We start from the raw sequence: 24,878 nt of genomic DNA on the forward strand, positions 1-24,878 counted from the left end.
CCCCCGACCACAGCGCCCTGCCGGTCACCGTTTTATTTTCCGTACAAGCCCAGCGTAGCAGCGTTTGGCGCCTCGGACGCTCCCCAGTCATCACTGCGAGACACCACTTGACTGGCGTTCAGGAGAGAGCGTAAGGCTGGCAAGTATGGGCCACGCGTAGTTCAGAGGCCGTTATTAGCGTCATTATTCATTATCCCTGGACCCGAAAGGAGCGCAGTACTTCAGCTTGCCAGCTAGGCACGAGTCGGCTCCCGAGGAAAATGGATTACAGTGAGACTAGCTCCTGCTGCTGTCAGACGCGCTTCGAGAGTCAGAAAAATGCTCATACCTTGTTACAGTGTTGAATTGCAAAATTAGCTGCTGGTGTTAGGGGGCGGCAGTTTAATTGGCAAATCAGTCCTCAGTTTGCACGCGGTTTTAAACATGCGTGTATAAAGAGAACGTAGTCTTGGTTCGTTATTTTTTTTAATGAACACTTTTGGGGTTAAAAAATAAAATCGGTCTGAATCAGCAAAGAGGCTGGATAGTATAGTACTGCAGACCCTTGGTCAAGAAAACATGAAACATGTAGCACAGAAGAGTGTGCTCGGGATTATGAGAAACTTAGATATAAGTGTGCTTACCAGAGTTCACAGGTGGTATATCCAAAAGGCGACCTGTTTGGGGTACTTTGCAGAAAGCATGCATAGCTTTCTCGTAAAGGTGTTCCTCTTTTCAGGGCTTGTAAGATGTTTAGAATTTGTTTCCTGCACATGCAGGACTGTTTTGCTGCTCATGTGAAATGAAGGCTTCTGCCCAATGTGCAGTTGCAGTCAAAAGTGCTCACAATGTTAGGATGCATGAAGAATAGGATGGTGAATAATGCAAAGAATATTACAATTATTTTATATAAATCAATGGGATGTGGCCTGATTTGGAATTCTGTGGGTAGTACTAGTTGCCCTATTTCAAAAAGGATATTGCAAAACTAGAAAAGGAGGTTCAGAGAAGGACAGTGAGAATGATGAAGGGTATGGAAAAACTCAAATGAAAGAGAAGGTTGGGATTGCTTACCTTAGAAATGTGACAAATAGGAGAGGGTATAAGAGTATATAAAACTAGGGGGTTCACACACTTTGTAACTTGTTTCAGAGTAGCAGCCATGTTAGTCTGTATCCATAAAAAGAAAAGGAGTACTTGTGGCACCTTAGAGACTAACAAATTTATTAGAGCATAAGCTTTCGTTAGCTACAGCTCACTTTATTGGATGCATACAGTGGAAAATATAGTGGGGAGATTTTATATATACAGAGAACATGAAACAATGGGTGTTACCATACAGACTGTAACAAGAGTGATCAGGAAAGGTGAAAAGAAAAGGAGTACTTGTGGCACCTTAGAGACTAACCAATTTATTTGAGCATAAGCTTTAGTGAGCTACAGTGAGCTGTAGCTCACAAAAGCTTATGCTCAAATAAATTGGTTAGTCTCTAAGGTGCCACAAGTACTCCTTTTCTTTTTGCGAATACAGACTAACACGGCTGTTACTCTGAAATCAGGAAAGGTGAGCTATTACGGGGGGGGACGGGGGACCTTTTGTAGTGATAATCAAGGTGGGCCATTTCCAGCAGTTTACAAGAACAGTAGGAAGGGAAATAAGAAAAGGAGTACTTATGGGACCTTAGAGACTAAAAAATTTATTTGAGCATAAGCTTTCAGTTTTACTTGGTGTAATGACACATCCACTCCCAGTCTTTATTCAAGCCTAAGTTAATTGTATCCAGTTTGCAAATTAATTCTAATTCAGCAGTCTCTCGTTGGAGTCAAAAACCAGTCTGAGAACACTTTAATCTCTTTGGTCACCTGATTACAAACCTAAATGTGGCAATTCTTCAACAAAAAAACTTCAAAAACAGACTCCAACGAGAGACTGCTGAATTGGAATTAATTTGCAAACTGGATACAATTAACTTAGGCTTGAATAAAGACTGGGAGTGGATGTGTCATTATACAAAGTAAAACTATTTCCCCTTGTTTATTTCCCCTCCTACTGTCCTTGTAAACTGCTGGAAATGGCCCACCTTGATTATCACTACAAAAGGTGTGTCCCGTGCGTCGTCGTCATCATGTTCCCCCCCCCCCCCCCCCCCGACCCCCTTTGCTGGTAATAGCTCACTTTTCCTGATCAGTCTTGTTACAGTCTGTATGGTAACGCCCACTGTTTCATGTTCTCTGTGTATATAAAAGCTCCCCACTATATTTTCCACTGTATGCATCCGATGAAGTGAGCTGTAAATTTGTGGCACCTTAGAGACTAACAATTACTCTTTTTTTTTTTTTTTTTTGTAACTTGTGTAGGCCGAGCTTATTGTATGCATGAGGGGCTTCTTGCATCCCTCCCTTCCACAAGTTCCCAGTGTGCCACCCTCCCCCCTCATTCCACAGCTCCTCCATCCTTTCCTCATACTAGGTCTCTGTGTCCCCCTTGCCCTGTAAGAGCCCTTGGCATGGGGAACAATGTGCTCCCTTTCCCTGTGTGCCCCTGGTCCACCATTCTCTCCATCGGGGTTCTTGTGTGCCCAGCATGCCTCAGTTCCCCATTCTCCCCACAGTGCCAAGGGCTGTGTGCCCCCGGTTCCTCCTTCCCCAGCCCTCTCCCAGTCCTCCTTCCCCCATGCCAGGGGCTGTGTGTGCTCCCAATTCCCTGTGTTCCCATATACCTCTGTGGAAGCAGGAAATGTCATTTTGTGCACAAGAAGCTCTTGTAACTAGATTGTTCTCTAAAATGCAAATGCTCTTTAGGAAGCATTCCAGATGTGCATAAAGAAAGCTATCGCTGTGATTGCTGATGGATCCACTGACAGGTCTGTAGCTGAGCAAGAGTCAGTGTATGTCAGATTTGTCCAGGAGGGAAAACCTATTATGTAAGCAAAAAGAGCACAACATGTGGAATCTAGGACAGGTAATGATATCACACAAGGAATAAAAACAGTTTTAAGGGTCATGGGAATCAGGTTGAAGAGCTGTATTGAATGTAGATGGTGCAGCAATGACTGTGGGCTGTCAAGCCAAGTTTAGACACGCTTTTTTTTGTTATGCATTGTGTCAACCACAAGATTGAGATTTTCTGGGTCTCAGATAAAAATCTTCAACAGTTTGAACTTAGTTTGAAAGACATCCTTACATTTTACTACTTCGTGCCAACAGTTTGCAGCAGCTTCTATCTCCTTGGCATCAGCAGGATCTTGCTGACCATGAGCTCTTTTGGAAATACAGGAGGACTTGTGGCACCTTAGAGACTAACAAATTTATTTGAGCATAAGCTTTCGTGAGCTGTAGCTCACGAACGCTTATGCTCCAATAAAATTGTTAGTCTCTAAGGTGCCACAAGTCCTCCTTTTCTTTTTGGAAGTACAGTATTCATTATATATGCTGGGCTGCTAATCAGGTCAAAGCTCTGAATGCAGTGATGAAAAATGATCATTTGTCTATTGCCCAAATTTGCAGAAAATGAGTCAGGAGCCATTGTAGCTTTTGGGGGATATTCTTAAGGAGATGAGGACAGGCAAATTTGTGGAAATACTGTTTTTTGTGATGATTTAATTATTATTGTGATGGAAGCCTTTCTCTCAGAAAGGGTCTCTGGTTTGTGGAGGCTCTGCAAAAGCTGAAAAGTGCTATGCTGGTACTCACAACAGTTGAATGTGCTTTCCAGCTCTATCATGTTTTCTCTGCTGGTCTGACGGGGATTAGGAGCAAAACATCTGTGGACACAGTGACAATGAGCTATTAACAGCCAGCAGCAATGATTGTTGTTTGATTTTATATTACAGTAGTGTCTAGGAGTCCTCGTTATGGGCCTCATTGTATTAGACACTGTAGACACACATAGGAAAAAGATAGTCTCTGCCCCCAGGAGTTGACACTCAAAGTAGGGGACATTCTGCATGATCAGATCTACGTTTCAAACCAGATGTTATGCATGATATTATGTAGGTATTAAAATTATACTCAAATTTGAGATAATTGTTCAACCTGCTAAGCTTTTTACATATCCATGTTTTATTAAATATTTGACTCGTAGGGAGGTTAATCCTCCATTTGTTAGGGAATTCATTTGGCGAAAGTGAAATCTCATTTGAGAAGGTAGTGGAAATGGCTAACACCAAAGCTGGTAGCGCTTAGAAATATAGATAAATATTGAAGTGAACAGTGAAATATACTAAAATATTGAAGCAGCAGAGTAAAAAATTTTTTCTTTTCTGTTTGACTATTACGTAGAATCCAATTACACACTCTTTTCAGCCTAAATCTGTGGTTTTAATTCAGCAAAGAATAGGCGACCAAAAGTGTAAACTTCTGAATTTCTCTTTTTTTTTTTTTTTTTTTTTTGGTGTAATGTTGGGTGGAAATGTTCAGTATTTCAACTCTGAACAAGGATGGATTGATTTAATTTGAAATGTTTTAAATCACCAATTTTAATCAAGATTAAATGAGCAAGCAGGAAACCTTGATTTAAAGCGTCAATTTTAATCGTGTTTTGCATTTGTACTTTTTAATTATTTTCCTAAAGAAAAGTTAATTCCATTGGTTGGAGACCATTCAAACATGTTGATTTGCAGCTAAATACAACCTTCACACTAAATATTGTACTTCTTTTTGCTAACTAGGCAGATAAGCTATATTAGTGCTGCTTCCTGCAGCTCCCATTGGCCGGGAACGGCGAACCGCGGACAGTGGGAGGTGCGGGGCTCCGTGCCTGCGTACGCTGTAGATAAACTGGACTGACCTGCCAGCGGCTTTATCCTGATGGGCCGGGTGCCAAAGGTTGCCGACCCCTGAGCTATACGTATACATATTTAAGCAATTATGTCGTTTCACATATATTTATTTAGATTCTTAATGTTTAAATTTTTTGTTAGAAAATGGTGACATTCATTTCTTATTAACTAGGTGATTATTTTATTCATGATTTACGTCATGAGTAAGAAAGGAAATTGAAAATGCCTTTTTTGTTCATTTTTAATTGAATTACAAAATATTTTTATTAGTTAAAAATACCGTATGTGCTGGACACACAAGGAAAAAAAGTAAGTTTATCAAAACATGTTTGCATTTAAAACTAACTGATTTATTAAACAAATGAAGTATTATGTATAGTTAATGAATTGAAATAAGTGTTTCTGGTCACCATATACTTCAAGATTTTGGAACTAGTAAATTTCATCCTCACACCTCATTGTTTTCCTTTTCCGGACTATGAATAAAAATATTTAATGCTTTTTCAACTCCAGATTGTTTTTTCCACTTTGAATTAACTTGTCATTAAAATGAACTAGTTGAATAAACTGAATTGAAGGACGTGTTCTCTCTGCATCTGCAGAAGAAGCTACTGCTGTCAAAAGCTGGTTTAACACTTCAGCAGACTCTTGTTCCAGGTGCTTAGCCAGTGATTTCCACTAGTTCAGTGGCTTGACACTCTTTAAGACTTTGGGCAGCAAATATGTATTGTTTGAATATTTTTTATTTAGTTTAAATTACTTCAATAGATTGTAAGTTTAGGCTGTATGGTAGGTTAATTTTTAAAAATTAACCTATTTAAAATTAAATTTGAAATTATGACAACCTATTTAATTTACATTAAAATATGCTTTAAATAAAAAAATTGATTTTTTTATTTTGAAAGTTTGATTCCCCCCCTCCTTTGACTTATGTATGTAACTTCCATTAATAAGAGCTGAAGTTGCATGCTGTATCTTAAGTAATAGTACCTGATGCCTGATTAGAATTTTTTCCCTCTCTCACATCATGACTTAGTTTTTGTTACATCTTACATCTGTTTGTATCTCTCTCCACCCCCCACCCTTTACCTTTTTATGTCTGTCACCTGAGCTTCAATTCATTTTAAAAACAGCGTGTACAAAGTTATATTTGCTCCCCAGGAGAATCATAACATTGCCTGCGTATAAATTAGTATTAGTTAAATTATTTACAGAATCATCTAATTTAACTCCCTTTATAATACAATTAAATCACAGGTCAATAGATAATTTAATATAGAAAACTAATGTTTGGTAGCATTTTAAACTTCAGCAAATGGTTGCTGATTGTGATCCACTTCTCTTTTTCTGCGTGGTCTTCAGATGATGAAATCTTCTCTGTCCCTCCTTCTGTGTGGCCCCTTATGTTTTCCTCATCTTCTCCTGAAGAATGAATGTGTTCCTTGATATGCATATATTCTACGTTGGTCTGGAGATCAAGCAGCATATACCTGTTGGAGTTCCTATATCTGCATTGGTATTTTTGAATAAATGAGAATCCTCATCAGGCAAATGCATTCTAATGCTTTTTTGATGATCAGCTTAAGTATTATAACACCTTCATTATTACTATGGCTCAGTTTTGTGGTTAAATGTATTTGGAGAATGGGAGGGCTTTTTCAGCTACATTTGCTCATATCAGCATGTTGGGTTAATTACTGCAGGGCAACCTTTCAACTGAGATTTAAAAGCCAGGATCCCATCTACTGTATGTTGACATTAAAGCACTAATGTCACATTTTTCATGAATAATAGTTTGCCTCTGTGTCTTTAGCCAAAATACTCCTCTTTACTGTGCTGAGTGCCATGTGTGGGATGCAAACTTTCCTCTATCCCAGAAGTGGCTATACTCACTGTTGGATTTTTTGGTGCCTTGAATTCTATTGAGATTAAAGGTGGTATAACGATAAAGTATTATCAGCCACAAGTTACCCTTCCAGCAATATTACAGCCCCATTTATCCAAACCCATTTGCCTGAAATGCTGTCTTATTCAAATCTCTTATTCTCCTCCCTACCCTGAATTCTTCTTAGGAATTGCTTACCCAATAGTTTATTCTCCAAACTATCCAGATTCTCATTTAACTGAATGTTTTACTGGCCCTGCAATGTTTTGGAAAAATGGGATTGCTGTGCTTAACTAACAAACAAAAAAACTGATTGAAAGTTGGCAAATCCAACAGACAAAAGTATACAGCAACAATCCAGGAGAGGAACTAATCAAGTCTGTGATAAGTTTATTTTGAACTTGGAGGTAATTGTTTGTGGTTTAATAACTGAAATTTAAGGATTGAGGAGGACAGGATTGCCCCTAGATATATGGAGTCATCTATGTAGTCTTATTTCCCCTTCAGCATCCTCTATCCTGTAGATGTGAACGTGCAGCCTGCATGTTGATTTTGGCCAAGACCACTCACCCCCCAGCTCCCCATCCAAAAAAAAACAAACTAATTTTGTGAAGATGCATGTTTTCTAAAGTAGTGTTAGTTTTTTCTTTTGTATTTAATGTTATCAAAACCATTTAAGCTAACTGCTGCCTTATTGTTGGCATGTGCCAGCACTGTAACATATCCTGTGTAGAGATTAGTTTCACTGAAATAACAGTGTAGTGAAAAGAGAGAGGTCCCCAAAGAGCAGGAGTAGGAACTTGGAAGTTCCTGTTGCAACAAACAGAAAACATGCAAGTTCAACAAATCCATTCCCATGCTGAGGAGGGGGAGCACGCTTCTCCTGTCAGTGGAGGGTACTCTGTAGGTGGTGTTAATCAGCTTTGTTCTAATGTGTGGTTAATTTTCATTCTCATGTCGCACAGATGGGGAAACTGCATGCAGGGTCAACTAAGTCATTAGTAACTTCATTCTTGGTATGTGGGATACCAGAGTTAGCAAAAAAAATATTTTTTGTCTGTCCCTCTTCTCCCTTTCTTTTCCGTTTTTCTGTCTTCTGTTCTTTTGGTCCAGATCGGGGTATGGAAAAGTATGCATCTATGCTCATTTAATAGAGGTATTTTACCGATGGCAACTGCAATCATGTGATCCTAGCCAATTTTAATCAGCAGTAGAATGCCCCCTCTCCCCCCCGCCCCTGTACATCTGTCTCTGGACAGGTCCAGCATGCCTTTGACCTCAGCCAATGTCTCCCCTAAGAGGGGGAAGACTTGGTAGGGCTCAGGGAAAACTCCAAAGGAGAGGTGCTCGGTCTCTCACCAGAAGGAGCCAACTTCCAAAAGGCCGTGATCGCCTGCTAAGTCTACAGTATCAGAGGCCTCAAACTCTTGACTCAGTACTGTGAGGGCAAAGGACTCTTCCTTTGGTACCAGTGGGGTCGGGAGATCCCAGAGTGTTTCTCTGAAGCACGGCTCCAGCAGGCCCTCACAGTACTATCTATGAAGGGAGGCCTAGGACATATACACTCTCTTTAGAACAGCACCATCTACACCACACTTACCATTGATGCCTTCTCATTCAGCACTGTTGGTACTGGCAAAATCGAAGCACCAGACACCTTTGGCCCCATTGCCTACGTATTCCAGATCAACAGTACCATCCACCTCAACTGTTACATTGATACCAACCCACTCGGTACCACGGGAATTCTGCTACTCCAAGGACTTGTCAGTTTTAGATGAGCTGGAATCCCCACTGCTTGTGAGTACCAAATGACTCTCAGTACCAAAACCCTAGTCTCTGGATTACCACTGCTTCCTGGGAGTACAAGATTCTCTGCCTTTGTCTACTGGGGCCACCCCTTTGGAGGACATTGAGGCAGATGAAGGAGGCATTCAGTCAGTCTCCTCTTTATCAGTATGAGATTCACCTCCACATAGGTACAGGAACCCCTACTTTGACAAGGATATTTGTCTACTACAGGAATGGCTGGATCAGTCCTGGGTACCACCCACTCTGCCATATGGGACACCCCCCCCCCCTCAAAATGGCCATGCTGGGATGCTTGGATGGTGTATCAGGAGCAATTTGCCAGACCTCTGGCTCCATTGCACCAAGAGGCTAGAGCTACACGGTCCCTCTACCAAATCCCCAACATGAGGAGATCTTTGAAGAACAGGAGACTAGGGCGGGTAAGGAGGCCACCCCTCAAACTCCTGTTTCATCTTTGTTTCCAGATAAGGCAGTCATGCATCCGTCGCCATTGATGGCTGATGATTTTTGCCAATTCTAGGACCTTGTGAAGAGGGTGTCTGACACCCTTCGTATGCCTTTTGAAGAAGTTAAAGACTCACAAGGCTTACTCGTTTGTGACCCTCCAATTTCAGATCACAAACTGTCAGGTGATCATGGCCAAGTATGACTTCATGAATTACAAGTTTGCAGCCCTTTTATTGAACATCTTCCACAGGAGCATAGAGAACTCTTTCAGATCATCATGAAGGTTCAGTTATAAGCCAGAACCTCTCTCCAAATCTCATTCAATGCCCTGGACACCTCCACCATATCCATCTTCACTGCGGTTGTTGTGTAGCGCGTCACAGTTCCAGCTGTCGGGGTTTCTGAGAGAGTTTCAGAATACTGTTGAGGACCTCTCGTTTGATGGTCAGAAGCTCTTCTCAGGGACTATGGATGAGTCCCTACACACACTGAGGGACTCCAGAGCCTGTTGAGGAGGTCTCTGGGTACATATACTCGTACAAACAAGGAGATTTAGCACATCTCAGACTGTCCAGAGATTGCACCCTGCCCAGTTCTCTGGATTTCACAGAACCACCAAACCCGCTGGAAAGAGACAAAGATTCCAGAGGAAGAGAGCTTCTCACACTCCTTCAGAGAGGATGCAGTCATCATCAAAACAACAGTTTGGATGGGTTGGTTGAGGGTTCAGTACCTTCCTCACCTCTAGCTTGCAGGCTGCTATCTTTTGCTCACCTTCCCACTTTTGGAGACAACCTTTCCCATTTCCAGTAGGGTTGCCATCATGTTGCCACAGACAGGTGGGTCAAGGAGGTTATAACATTGGGCTACAACATCCACTTTACATGCTCTCTCCTATCTTCCTTACGAGTCCCTCTTTAGGGACCTCTCTTATGAGACTACACTGAGTCAAGAAGTGCACACTCTCCTTCACTTAGGAGTGAGAGATGGTCCCATCTCCTCGGTGGGAAAAGGTTTTTACAAAAATATTTTCTCATGCCAAAGAAGGACAGCGGGTGGAGACCGATCTTAGATTTGAGATGACTGAACAAATTTATAAAGTCTCAGAAGTTCAGGATGGTGACTCTGGCAGCTGTAATTCCTTCTCTAGAGGCAGCAGATTGCGTTTCGGCTGTCAACCTACAAGATGCCTATGTTCATATTAGAGGTACATCCCCCACACAGGGGAAAAAACAATTGTACATTTTACCATGAGTCGGGATCATTTTCAGTACTGAGTCCTTCCCTTCAGTCTCTCTTCATCCCCAAGGATATTCTCAAAGATTTTAAAGGTAGTAGCTGTTTACCTTCATCAATAAGTGAATTTAGTCTTCAGATGCAGATCTCAGACGTGTACCTTCCTGGAGACCAGAACGTCACAGCCGATATGCACAGCATGCACTTTTTCCATGACTGTGAATTGGAGTTGGACTCAAATTCTTCAAGGAATATTCTAAAAGTGGACTTCCACAAGTGGGCCTATTCACCACATTCAGCAACAAGAAGTTCCCCCTATCCTGCTTAAGAGGAGGCCTACGTCTCCACTCTTTGGGATATGCCGTTCCCTTTCTTTGGACAAAGGGCCTTCTCTATGCATTCCTTCCAACATTGTTCATACTAAGAGCGATGAACAAGATCAAATAGGACAAGGCCACAATTATCCTTATAGTACTGACCTGGCTGAGACAGACTTCGTATCCTTACCCGCTTCACCTATGCGTCCAATGGGCATTTAGTCTTCTGACCATTCCTCATCTCTTCTCCCAGGATACAGGTCGCATGCTTCACTCCAAACTAGGGTCCTCTGCCTCTGAACATGGTTCCTAGATGGTTCAGGGGATTAGAATCCACTGCTCAGTAGGAGTATAACAGATATTACTAAACAGTAGAAGGAAGTAAATGCAAATTACTTATGTTCAGAAATGGAAAAGGTTCAACCACTGGTATCACTGTCAGTACCTTGTGCCTGAATCATCTTTGCTCTCAGCCATCTTGGATTACCTGCTGGATTTGAAGAAATCAAAGTTATCAGTTACCTCTGTTAAGGTTTATCTGGCCACGAGATCAGCATTTTGTTCCCCACTAGAAGAATTTTCTGTATTTGCTCACCCTGTGTCTCAAGATTTAATAGGGATTTAGGGAACCTCTACCCCCAGGTTTAGGGTCTTACTCCTTCTTGGGATCTCAGCCTGGTGCCAGATACCTCATGGGACTTCTGTTTGAACCTATGGCAACCTGCTCCTTGTTTCACTTATCTATGAAGATGGCTTTTCTAGTAGCTATCATGTCAGCCCACAGGGTTGGGGAGACTGGGTCCTTGATGACTGACACACACACACACACACACCCTCCATTTATGGGTTTTTTTTTTTGTTTTTTTTTTTAAGGACAAGGTCTCTTTGTGGCCACACCCTAAATTCTTACGTGAAGTGCGTTTGGATTTTCCTCTCAACCAGACCATCCATGTACCAGTATTTGTTACTAAACCACATAAATCTCAACATGAGACCTCCTTTCATACTTTAGATGAGAGACGGGCACTGGCCTTTTATCTAGCTATGACCAAGCAATTTCAGAAATCACCTAGACTGTTTTTCTCCATTGCAGAAGGATCCCAGGAGTTCACAGTCTCTCCATGGAGACTTTCAAGGTGGATCTTTGGGTATGTTGTTGCTTGCTACAATGCAGCTGGTGTTCTACCTTCCCAAAGGATAACAGCACTCTATCAGAGCACAGGCAACTTCTAGAGTGTTACTCAAGAACATTCCAGTGTCTAAGATATGTGGAGTTGCTACATGGGCTGCAGTGCATACATTTCTAAACGCTATGCATTGGTACATGTGTACAGTCTTCAGTCTTGGACTCAATTCTGAAGCTGTAGGGAACTGCTCAGGAGTTGCCTGAAGTGGAGTCCCATAGCAACTACTCCAAGATGAAAAGAAAGTTACTCACCTTGTGCAGTACCTGTTGTTCTTTGAGATGTGTCTCGCTCTGGGTGCTCCACCACCTACCCTACTTTCCCTCTGCTTTGGATGGTTCTTTGATGGACATTTTGATAGAGAAGGAGCTGAGGGCAGTTTGCCTGCACAGCTCTATAGGTCCTCTGCACGCAACACGAGGTTGTATACAGCTCATATGCGGGCCAAATGGACTCTGCTAAAATTAAACCTCTGATCACAGGGGGACACATCTCAAAGAACCACAGTTAGCGCACAGGGTGAATAATCTCTTCCTTTGCTGGTTGTCAACCATGTTCTATAACTTTATTTAATTAGGAGACGCAAGGACAAAATAAACACACACAAATATAAAATTGTACTGCATACGGGTATTTGATACTTTGCCTTTCTGTGAACAACATCCTGTGCATGCAGCTCTGTTCTCTCCCAGGAGCCTGGCAGTTGACCGAAATGCCCTGTAAACATGTGGTATCATACCTCGGGGGGCTCAAACATTTTAGGGTTAGCTCAATGTGGAAAACGTGATCTGATGCAGACCTGAGAGGTGTGAATGGCTATCATTCATCTCAATGGGGTTATAATTCTGAAGACTGCAGATGACAGTTCCAGTGTTAGCTTTGTTAACTATTTCACGGTTGATCATTTTAGCAGAAACATACTGCTACAGTAACTGGAATTGTGGATAGAATTTGAGTAGAGTACCACCCCAATCTTCCTCACATGTGAACCCAGCAGGACTTAATGAATAAAAAGAAACTTCTCTCTCATAAACCACACTCTTGCCAGGAAAAGGGAAAGATCAAATCTTTCCTCTAAAACAAACTCCAGGGACTTCACAGCTGTTTGCTGTTATCTTGGCTTTTCTGCTGGCTTTGCGGGTTGTTCATTGATTACTGTTACAAAATACAGCTTCTCAAACTTATGTGGCCAGTACCATTTTCAAAATGTAAAAAAGAGTTTTTGTAAAATATTTCTCTCTTCCTTAACCCCCCACCCCACCCCACAAAAAATCCTCGTCTTATCTTGTTTGCCTGACTCTATCACTTGTTTATAATTGCTGATTCCATTTTGTGGTGGTACTTTATTCCCCTGATAGTCTTTATTTCTACTACTCCATTACTATTTTCAGGACACCTAGTTTCAAGTACAGGCCTATACGCAAATGTGGAAGCAGCAAAGAGACTCTTTCCCTGACAGTGGCTGAGCTGCCTCAGAAGCCAGTGAGGAGATCCCTAGCCTAGGACAAACTTCAGGGTTCCACAGTATGTCAGTTGGTAATCCCAACTATCACCAGAGAGGAATTAATGGTAGAAATTTTGGCTTTGTCTACACTATGCAGCTTTTAGCAACGCTGCTGTGCCGCTACAGCCGTGCCACTAAAAGGTGGGCAGCGTAGCCGCTGTTTGTCAGCAGGAGAAAGCTCTCCTGCTGACAAAAAACTTCCTCCCCCAATGAGCGGTATTAGCGTTGTTGGTGGGAGAGTGCTCCTGCTGACAAAGCGCTGTTCATACCAGAGCTTTTCCTTGACAAAACTTTTGTCTTTCCAGGGTGGGAGGTTGGGGTGCGTGGTTTTTTGTTTGTTTGTTTTTAAAGACCTGTGAACGACCAAAGTTTTGTCGTTCACCTGTCCATGTAGACAAAGCCTTAGTGCCTAATCATGTCCCTAATACAACAGGGGTGTAGTGTACTGCCAAGTTCTTGCAAAACAGAATCCTATGGGTCCAGGACACAATCCTTCAGAATGTCAGTCTGACGTCCTTTTAAGGTAGAACAAGGCAACAGCTTGTTAGAAAGTTGCTCTGGGGATGACTCAGGGTTGTTTAGTGAAGGAAATTGCCTGCTTCTTCCAGTTGAAAGGTGTGTAATGAATGAGGCAGGAGATTGAAGGAAGAGAAAAGATGGTGTCATGGTTAACACAGTTGAATGCTGACCTGCAGAATTGGATTCTATCCCTGCCTGAGTCAGAGTTCCTATATGATGCTAAGCAAGTCACTTAAAGCAGACTTGCTCACAGTTTCAGGTTTCACAGCTCCTGATTGCGTGTTCCTAATTTTTTGGGTGCCTAACTTGAGCCCTTGAGGTCTAATAAGAACTCTGAAAAAATGAGGTCCTGGGCATCTCAGATTTGGCATCCAAAATTAGTGAAAACTTTGACTGTGATCTCTGTGTGCCTAAGTCCCCGTCTGTAGTAATACCTCTCATCTCACAGGTGTTGTGAAAATACATGAATAAATATTTTGAAGTGCTTGGATACTAGAGTGATGAAAGTGACAGAAAAAACCAAGAGGAAATTAATAATTGTATATTCAGAGAAGGGTTTGAATAGTGTGCAGTAAGTAAGGGATCAAACCACGCATTGAAAACACTGAGCAGAAAACAAAACATTGAGTAACTGCTCATTACGTGAGCACTGTCCATTCTGTGAACTGAATGAGGCAGGGGTGCTGTGGAAAAAATATGTGATCATGTAATTAAAGACTCTCATAATGCATGTACACAAGGGGGCTGAATTAAGGTGCACAGACAAGCTTATCTGGGCCTAATGCATTGGAACACTTGTTCATGAAGAATTCATCTTGTGAAAACATGGTTTCAGTAATAATTACAGCTGGTCAAAACTTGGAATTTCTATTTGGTGGGAAATTTTGACATTTCAAAATTTTTCATTCCAAATTGGAAAGAGAACAAATTTTTTTTTTAATTTGTGTCAAAAAAAATTGTTTTGGAAAACTACAAAATTTTGATTTGGGATTTTGGAATTTGGCTTCAAATTTTACATGCTATGCATTACTACTATAAAAATTTATAAAAAAGACTTGATAGAATAACAGTCAAACAAAATTCTGAAATAAAACTTTAAAATTTTCCAAAATACAGAATTTCCAAAATTCAAATTTTTTTTCCTTCAGTTTTTCTTTTTCAAGAAATTTTGTTGAAAATGATAGTTTAGTGAAAAAATTCATTTTAGTCAAAATAGCTTTTTCTGAGGAAAAACTGGACTAAAATTTTCTGACCAGCTTTAGTAATAATTCCATGGGTCTCCGTGCTCCCCCTACTTCTGTGCTGAGCAGGCGAGAGCAAAAATGCCACAGAGGGCCCACATGTAAATGAACTGCAGCTACATGAGATGCTCCTGCTTTCCTTTTGCAAAATAGTTGATGCAGCAGCAGCTGTGTAGGAAAGCGGTGTCGTTGATATAGCTTTTTACACTCTACCTACAAAATGATTAATAGGATACCTTTTTTTTTTTTTTAAAACCGGCGAATATTTCTTTACATTATTGCTACAGGACCATGGAGTTAAATATTTGGTGTGGTTTAAAGATCTGATATTAAAATAGTGATGTTCATGATGGGCCTTCATGCTATATTGCATTTAGGGCAGATACTTGAAACTGCCATATGATTAGCTGTATAACTGTTGACATTACTTCTGCAATGAACTAATTGGCTACACGCCTGTTAATCGAATACTTCATGAATTCACTCCCCCCCCCCCATATTTTAAAATACAGTCCTGCTACCCCATAATATTTGGTGCAAATGGTAATTGTTTCTTTGTAGATGGAGATGGCAGAGGAAGATAATAGTGGGGAAGAATACCCAAATGAAATTCATGATTATCTGTCAGCATTTGAAAAGTCTCTTGGTTCTGTAGGTGACATGCTGAAGACTATGATGTCTGTTTCTAGGAGTGAGCTTCTTGAAAAGGTAAAGAACAACCCCCAGCAGCAACCTTTATTATTATTATTTATTGTTTTATTGTTAACTTGTATTACAGTAGCACGTAGGAACCCAATCAAATAACGGACAGTCCCTGCCCCAGAGACCTAGTATTTAAATAAATCTTTTCACATTTATAGAACACTTTTCATTTCAAAGTGCTTCACAAGCTATATACTTATAAAATAACACTGAAATGTAGCCAGTGCATTAGCCAACTAGCACACAGTAGTGGGTCAGTAAGGTCATTTAGGCCAAGGATGTGAGGGCTTATCCCCACCCCTATGAAAAAGGCCATAGGATCTTTACTGTCCCCCAAGAGTACAGAGAGGAGTTATTTTTCCATAGTTTTATGTGAAAGACCTTCACACAGTAATCTTCGTTGTTCTCAATTTATATATATTTAGGAAGAATGAGTTGACTCTGGAATTTGAACTTTTGGTTCCAAGGAGTACAGAACTTGATAGTTAGTCCACTACGCTATCCCTTCCAGCACTATTAAGAGCAGATCTAAGGGAGTCTGTAGAACATATCTTTTTCTGCATGTAGATTCAGTGCAAGGCGTACTGCCAGAGGACTTCATACAAGCAGCTATATATTTTTAACATTTAAAACTCAATTTGTAATTTCTTTCTTTGGGGCAAAAAAGCTCATACGTAAGGGAACTTGTTCATCCATTAAGGATTCCTAACATGAATAAATTATGAAGAAATCAGTCCTGACAACACCAGTCTTTCGACAGTATCCATGTTAGAGCTGGTAGTCTGTATGATGTTATCAGAGTTCCTGGAAATCCTGTAGGATTAAAACAATAAATTGACTTTGACAATCAAAAAAAAAAAATCTCATTACCCATTTCTTCTTCCTTCGGTGTACAGCCTAAAGTGTTCCAACATGCCTAGTACACATCATCTAATGTGTACAGTGTTCATGGTTGTTAATTGTCTGTGGCATACTAACCTTCTATTATAACTTTAAATGGATTTCAGTAATTTTTTCTTGCATTCTGAATTTCTGTACTGTTTTATTTTGGGGCTAGGGAGAGTTGTTTTGAGAAAAATCCTGGTGATGAAATGTGATCTTTATCCTGAGAGGTTGGCGTAGCAGGTGCTCAGTACTTCTCAGCAACCAGCTCCATCACCTTTTATTAGCCTGTTGCATTTAATGTTAGACTGGATAAAAAGTCAATAAATATACAGCGGGGAACAATCCTGCAGAGAGAGACTTTGATGACTTAGGCATGGTCTACACACAGTTTTTGTCTGATGTGTAACTATTTCCGTTGTGGGTGTGAATTTCTCCATCGAAATTAAATCAGTACAGTCCTTAGTTATATCAGTATATAGGTGCTTTATACCAATATAGCTTATTCCCCTTCCCTCATGGGAATAAGCCATCCTGGTAAAACACACTGTATTACTTTAACTGTCCCAGTAAATTTAAAGCAGTACAGTTCTTGTGTGTAGGCAAGCCCCTGAAAAATATTTCCCATCGCTAGTTTTATGATAAAAGTTCTCCTGGTAGCTAAATTACCTGTATTAACAGCATATTTAAGGACAATTGATTGCAAAACCATGTACCATTGGTTCTTGGCCACAAATCTATTCGTATGGAATTATACTGTGTATATTACTGAAAGCTACTATACATCTTTGTTAAAAACAGTGCAGAATCAAATGATCACATTTGTTTGTTTTTTAAGTTGGACCCTCTTGAACAAGCAAAATTGGATTTGGTTTCTGCATACACGTTAAATTCAATGTTTTGGGGTAAGTATGCTGGAGGAGGGCAATAAGAGGAAGCAGAGTTTATGGTGGCCATTTTAACTTTTTTTTTTGGGATGGCTGCAAATTTTAAATAATCAAATTCTGTAGTTAAATATCTAAGAACCCAAGTTTGCTATTGTCCTTCAATCAGGGTAAGTGATGCTGAAATTCTAAATTAAATTAAAGTTGGTAATTGCATAGACTAGCAACAGATATGTAAATGAGGATGTTGGGGTTTTTTGGCAGCCTCTTCTGTCCTTTTTGGCTAACCATATTAGACTGGTACTGGAGTACTTGATTAGAATATTTTTAAATATAGATATTTGAACAGAGCAGGTAGGCTCCAATCCTGCAAATGATCACATGTGGACACATCAACCCATTTGTGTATTGTCAGCTGCAGGATTGGGACCTTAATGATTCCTGCCCTTAAGTTCAACAAAACACATTTTCTTCTTGCAGTATACCTGGCCACTCAAGGAATCAATCCCAAGGAACATCCAGTGAAACAAGAGCTGGTAAGATTCCCATATAAAATGCATTGCAAAATCAGATTTTCCTAGGGCAAGTAATTCTTACATAATTTTAAATCTACATTTTTAAATGTAATTTCAGTCTCCATGCACTGGTGTAGTGTATGCATGGCATTGTATAACAGTTGATATAAGATGCTTAGCTCTCCAAATTAAGAAAGTCATGATATTTTTAGTTCAAAACAGTGTCATCTGTGGAAAGCAAAGTTGTCAAGTCTGGTAAAATTAGAAAAGCAGAATAATATAAATGGTGTCATCCTACCGTCCCTTTTCCCCCACCTTTTGTTTGAGAATTGGATTCTGAGCAGACCAGCTTTTCACTGTATCTGTTGAACAGAAAAATGTTACATGTCTAATAGTAATTTATAGTTTCCAGTATGGTGTTTTTTCCCTATAAATACTTGGAATCATGTTAATCTGTGAGGCTGCCTTTTCTGACTTTTGTATGACTAAAAGAATAGTGTGGTTGATTTACTAGCAAAGACGGGAAAGATGCCCCCCCTTTTTCCAGTTCCTCCATTAATTCATTTTCTCAGCAGTAAAGAATCCAGTTCAGCAACAAAGCTAAAAGCTTTTTTGGCATCAGTTGTATGTGTACTGTCCAGTAATTCTGCATTAGTGACATATTTACAACCTGTAATAAATCTTTTAGGTTTGTCTCTATATTCCATTTAGATACATGAGTACAGTATATAAGATCTGCTATCTTGGAAATTCTGCTGACTTCAAAAATCAAATCATTTAGTTTGAAGAAAATAATAGAAATATTATACTAATACTAAGATTAAAAATAGAAATAATTATGCCCATTAGAACTGCTTATGTAAATAATAATAGATCGGTGCTGTATGAATATATTTTACTTAGAGTACACAAAGGTAATTCTACATAATCAAGGTAATAGTGCTTATCATTGAAGAATACAGAAAACTACTCTGAATATCAAAAGAACGTGTTCTATTTATAATTTGGATTTTGCAGTCTGTAGTGGATCATGGAACAAAAATTGGATTGTTAACTTTTCATGGTGATTCAGTTTGTGCTCCTTCTTACACTATATTGGTACAAAAGCATTGCACTATTTTAATCTATTCTTTAAAAATATACAGCATACAAATCTAAAGCAAGTGGTATACTGGTATTTACTTGACAATTGCTGATGGTTTTAGTTGAAAGTAGATTATCTTCTAGTTTCTCATCCAGTTTCTTTTTACAAGTAACAATGTGAATGAATAAATGTTTCTTTCATCCAAGAGTAATGTCGTGATCTTATCACTCATGTGGAAAGGGTAATCAGAAACAGTTACTTTCCCACTGTTTTGTTTTTAGAACTCTGCTCAACATGTACCTATAGGTAGTACTTGGGGTTTCAAATTATATAAATGACTCTCCTTCCGGCTGTCAGAGTTAATTTTTTCTGTCACCTTGTTGCGATGTTTCTGTCAACTCCTCTTTTGCTTTGCTAATATGTGTCGGGTTGCTATCTGTTCCGATTAGCTATCTGTCATACTACAGAAATATTACAGCGTACCATAAATTCATACCCTGTAAAGCTTAACGAGTTAAAACTACACCTTTTACATGGGAACATTGGCCAGCATTTTCAGAGATCAGTTTGAGATGTGGGTTCTGACCTTTCTTGAAAAACAGGTAAAGGACTTTAGAGATCCAAGGTAGAAAATGTTGGCCATGCGTGTATATGACAAACATGCTGCATGTTAATATATGTATTATCTGTGTATGCAAAATGTATATATTTTATTGTATATAATTCAGGGAATATGTAAAGTGCTACATAATGGCTGTTCATTAACTATTTGTCTAAGGTCTCATGGGATGCCTGTGGGAGAGCTGACAATTCATAGAATATCAGGGTTGGAAGGGACCCCAGGCGGTCATCTAGTCCAACCCCCTGCTCAAAGCAGGACCAATCCCCAATTTTTGCCCCAGATGCCTAAATGGCCCCTCAAGGATTGAACTCGCAACCCTGGGTTTAGCAGGCCAATGCTCAAACCACTGAGGTATCCCTCCTCCAGTTGAACTAGATCTGAGTCCCACAGGACATTCCTTCCTCTGTGTGTGTTTGTGTAAAATACTCATCCCAGAATAATCAAGAGTTTCTTTTAAAAAAAAAAAAAAAAAAAAAAAAGTCATGCTTTCTTGGTTTTGGTTGGGCAGATTAAAATTTTGGAGATATATATTTTATATTTATATAATGCACATGTGGCTTAATTTTGCAGGCTTTACTTGGGCAAAATTCTTATCGACTTCAGTGGGTGTATGACCTTTTTAAGGATTGGAAGAGTAGGCCCCAAGGTTGTAATAGCATTAGACAAAATACTACAGGAATGAGGATACCTATGCCTAGATATATAAAGATGTTTGAAGTTGTACTACTAATGGCCGCATATGCTTATTGGTACAATTACCATGTGTTGCAGAAAATCTGCTAAAAGGGCAGTCTTGAGTTTGCAAAGAATCCACTAGAGTTTGAACAGAGATGAAATATTTTATTCGGCTGTATATTATGGAATGCATCATGTTCTGTATGCTTTGTTCTCACTGATCTCTATTTTAATAGTACATGTCTTCACAGAATAATATCGGGTGTGCTTTTTATTTAATATCTTGCAGGAGAGAATAAGAACGTACATGAACAGAGTCAAAGAAATAACAGACAAGAAAATGGCGTCCAAACTGGATAAAGGAGCTGCAGCAAGATTTGTAAGAAACGCATTATGGGAACCAACACCTGAAAATAATCCTAAAGTGAAAACTTCTGCTAAGGCAAAAAAGAGAAAAATGAACTAGTTTTTTATTTTCCCTTTGGTTTTATTTTTGTTTATCAGGTAGGGAGATAACTAGAAAATTATTTTTTAAATTGTGTTTTGTATATGTTTTGCGTCACATAAATGATGAAGTAAAACAACAATTTGGTGAATATGTCTTTAGCAAAGATCTAAACTGTAGGGGGTCACGTTGCACAGCTTCTGCTGAGATCTCACCTGTATATACACATGTATATCTGAAAGTGAAAGTTGGTCCTTGGAGATTAGCTTGGCTCTTTAATGAGAACGAACTAATCATTTTTGCCAACTCTTTGTAATAATATGCTATTTCATGATTTGCTTCTCATTCTAATAATTTTGGGGGGTAATTTTTGACTGGCTGAAACTGTATTTTCTTAGTTATTGCTAAATTTAATCTCCGAATATTCAGCCAGTCACAAGTGATGGACATCTAGTCTGTGTGAATTGTTTACGTAGGAGCCACTGGTTTTCAAGTACACCTGTGTATGTAATGCTAAATTTGTAGAGCATACTATCCTTTGTATTGCTTATATTAAATATACATGATGCCTCTTTTTCAATCTCTCAACTTGAATTAAGTGCTGTTTATGGGCTTTTAATGTTTCCATGGCCTTTAAGTATGGATGAGAGCTTAGTGCTGGCACTGCAAGATGGACAGGTTAGCAGGGATTCACTCTGGGAATGGTGGGAAGAGGGGTCACCTTTTGCTATTCCCTTTGATGCTGAGTGTGAAAAGTATTCTCTAGTACAGTAAAAAGTATTGAAATACTGGGCAAATACCCTGTTTTATATAAGCCTTGATTAATTTGTACTCTTTGTAGGAGCGTATGCATTCTTAATCTGTTGGGAATTTGTTCAGGAGAACCTGTTAGTTCATGTTTCCATACACTGCAAGCTCACAAATGAATAGTACAAATTTGGGGTTTTTTTGGCGGAGAAGGTCTGCTGTTATAGGATAGCTGTGTTGGGAGTCGGGGGTAAATGCCTGTGATTAGGCGTGCTCTGATTTGAAGGGTGGAAGTGCTGACATCAGGGATGGGATGAATATAAGTGAAGTGTCACTACCTGCTTGCAAATGGAGAACCCAGTATCAGACATACTGGGTTAAATATACTGTTTCCCTGCACCTTGTATAATTAAGACCTCAATCTTGCAATTTACAATGTACTGGCATTAGGGGCATTCCTGCACAGAGTCCTTTGACTTAAGTGGGGGCTTCTTGGGCACACAGGAGTCTACCCGTACGTTGTAAATTGCAGGATTGGGGCCTTGAAATGGGGCAAAGTGCGTGTAAAATTCTGTCAAATCGGAATGGGTAGCATTTTACACTTGCTTTTCACCAGTGTAAATGACAATGCAAGGTTCAGTGCAATGGTGAATTGGGCTCACTGAACCAATCCCAACAATCTGTGATTCACCTGTAATTTACATTAGGTCTCTCACCTGTTAATGTGAATGAGCAAGATACACTGAATTTCTCCGTTACACATAATTGAAAGCTATTGGATATGATATGGAAAGTTATTGTTCTCATAGTTATCCTGAAGAATTATACCACCATGTGCTTACATATAGTCTAGACTGATTAGAGTGAGATGTTGTAACTAAAGCTATATCTCCATTGACCATTCAGAAATCTATTTTTAAAGGGAAATGTTTTGATAAACTGTCCAGTTGTCAGAGTAGCAGCCGTGTTAGTCTGTATTCTCAAAAAGAAAAGGAGGACTTGTGGCACCTTAGAGACTAACAAATTTATTTGAGCTTAAGCTTTCGTGAGCTACAGCTCACTTCTTTGGATGCATTCCAGTTGTGTTTATTAAGCACAAATGTTATTAGTTTTGTATGTTTAGAAAATGGCTCTGTGAATGTTATGATGAAGAATAAACAAGCCTAATTAAATACGTAAATATCTTTTACGCTGATTTCTGGAATAATTGCTACTATTTGTTCGAACAAAGGATTTTCCTCCTCCAAATGGTCATTCGCAGGCATAACTTTACTGCCACAAGTAGTCTCATCAATTGTCCATGGAGCCACGCACATGAGTTATGTGTGTTAAAGGTGCATAAGTGTTTGTTTGCTGGATCAGAGCCAAAATAAGGACACTCAATTCCCTGTGAAAACAGGTATATTTATGTATAACTGAATAACTCAGTCATGACTCATCTTTGGCTTAGCGTTATACCATTTTTAATCTTAAGATATTTTCACAACTATATAAGCTAACATATAATAAAAATCGATGGTGTAAATCAGTACTGTTTGTAATAGGTGTGGGGGGAACTTACTCCCTTTGGAAGTCTGTTTGTCCTTTTGAGGGCCTCCTAGGTCCTGGTCCTGCAATGTCCTCCATGTGGATGGACCACTCTGCAGGGACCCGTTGACTTCAGTGGGGTTCTGTGTGGGTGGAAAGCTCAGCAGGTACATAATTTATTGCAGGATCAAGTGTTAGTCTAAAATCTTAAGTTCTAAAGCCGGCCTGAGGTGTTGACCAATATATGCTGTGCTTATAAAATATGCTTAACATATTGATATTCTGTGTTTAATGCATATTAATATATGTGGTATCAATAATACATACTGATAGGATTTTTAAGTGTGTGTGTGTGTGTGTATATATATAAATCACTATCAGTATGTATTATTGATACCACATATATTAATATGCATTAAGCACACAATAGCAAAATAACATTACATTGTACTTACATTTCTAGCAGTTACGTGGCTAATTCAGGCCATGATTAATTGAGACCATTCAGCAGTTATATAACTAATTCAGGGCACTCAAGCCAAATATTGTGTGCTTAATGTAGATTAATATATGTGGTGTCAATAATGCATACTGATGATGTGATTTTTATATGCATATAAAATCACATTACAATATATATGTACATAAAATCACATCAGCAATATGTATTATTGATACCACATTAATATGCATTAAGCACACAATATCAAAATAACGTGCATATAGATTTCTAGCTGTTACATGGCCTGAATTAGGCTGTTTTTTTTATAATCCTGTTCACTTATGCTAAGTATCCCATACTTCACAAATCTGAAGTTCAGCTCTGGCATTAGAAAAGAAACTTGTCCAAAGACAAAATAGCTTAATGTTCTACCAAGACACAAGCCGAGGAGGAACCTTCATGTACAGTACCTCGAATGTTAGTATCCAAAACAAAGATAAGGAAAGAGCAGAACAAGAAATTAAGGAACTAGGACGAACTGGTGGATTAGATTTTAGCGACAGGTAAAGTTTCATAATTTGTAAAATCGTCCTATAAATACTCCTAGCTAAAATGTGTAACTTTGGGGCACACCTTCTGTGTAAGGTGAATGTAACAACTGTGCACAAGACAGCTTCCTGGAAATTGGTATCATATTGAACCTTTCCTCCTTTACTAAACTATTATTGACTTTTAGCAGTAATCCTGGCTGGCATTGGTTTTTAGGCTCTTGAATGTATTTCCTACAAAACCAAAGTGTGGTCAAACAATTGACTATACAGTTTATCAACAGCGACATAGGATAGTCATGCAGGAGATCAGATTTCTGGGCCAGAACAATAGTCCTAAGTACAGAAACTAGGCCTATGGTACAGTGCAAAGGGGATGGTCATTAATGCTCTGTTTACTTAATTCTCATCTCTAGTCAGCCTGTGTACAGTAATACTCCTGGGGGAATTCTGTGCCACTGCACATGCACAGAATTCATGTCTGGCGCAGAATTGTTTCTTCAGAAAATACATTCTGCCCAAGAAGTACTGCAGTTCTGCCTTTTGCCCATCAGAGGCCATTGTGGCACCAGAACAGCCAGCAGCATGAACACAGCCAGATGCATTCTGGTCTGGTGCCACAGCGCCTCTGTGGGCAAAAGGCAGAACTGCAGCACTTCTTGGGCAGAATGTATTTTCTTTCGGGGCGGGGGGGAATTCTGTGCATGCGTGGTGGTGCAGAACTCCCCCAGGAATAGAAATTCATCACAGCACTGTGCCCATGGAGCCAGGATAGGACAAGCAGAGTGGGTCAGACGGGACTGCTGGGGAGGGGGTCACAGATGGGTTCAGAATGGTTAGTGCAGGGGACAGACTCGGGTACAGGCTCAGGAGCTAGTGGGATAATACCATTGAACCAGA

At 39.6% G+C, this 24,878-nt stretch overlaps 1 protein-coding gene across 4 annotated transcripts; it reads left to right on the forward strand.

Annotated features, from left to right (window-relative positions):
- Positions 1 to 24,878, forward strand: C1D (C1D nuclear receptor corepressor). 4 transcript variants are annotated; one of them, XM_074949547.1, is made up of 8 exons: positions 2,758 to 2,941; positions 5,925 to 5,940; positions 6,442 to 6,489; positions 15,283 to 15,299; positions 15,467 to 15,613; positions 17,328 to 17,394; positions 17,854 to 17,909; positions 20,559 to 24,878. In XM_074949547.1, exons 1-8 carry the CDS (start codon positions 2,870 to 2,872, stop codon positions 20,733 to 20,735), a joined length of 600 nt encoding a protein of 199 aa, XP_074805648.1. In that variant the 5' UTR covers positions 2,758 to 2,869; the 3' UTR covers positions 20,736 to 24,878. The 4 variants fall into 4 exon arrangements, with proteins under 4 accessions (XP_074805646.1, XP_074805645.1, XP_074805647.1 ...); XM_074949545.1 differs by lacking the exons at positions 2,758 to 2,941; positions 5,925 to 5,940; positions 6,442 to 6,489; positions 15,283 to 15,299 and adding an exon at positions 1 to 143 and having other exon boundaries at positions 20,559 to 24,877; XM_074949544.1 differs by lacking the exons at positions 2,758 to 2,941; positions 5,925 to 5,940; positions 6,442 to 6,489; positions 15,283 to 15,299 and adding an exon at positions 1 to 139 and having other exon boundaries at positions 20,559 to 24,876.

The sequence above is a fragment of the Natator depressus genome, chromosome 3 (assembly GCF_965152275.1).
Source record: "Natator depressus isolate rNatDep1 chromosome 3, rNatDep2.hap1, whole genome shotgun sequence".
NCBI lineage: Eukaryota > Metazoa > Chordata > Testudines > Cheloniidae > Natator > Natator depressus.

What these genes read in the sequence shown, in the direction of transcription:
- C1D (XM_074949547.1), top strand. Translation starts at nt 2,870, where the DNA reads ATGTCAGATTTGTCCAGGAGGGAAAACCTATTATGTAAGCAAAAAGAG. An exon ending in GGAGTGAGCTTCTTGAAAAG is followed by an intron (nt 15,614 to 17,327) that starts GTAAAGAACAAC and finishes TTGTTTTTTAAG; the next exon opens with TTGGACCCTCTTGAACAAGC. An exon ending in GTTAAATTCAATGTTTTGGG is followed by an intron (nt 17,395 to 17,853) that starts GTAAGTATGCTG and finishes TTCTTCTTGCAG; the next exon opens with TATACCTGGCCACTCAAGGA.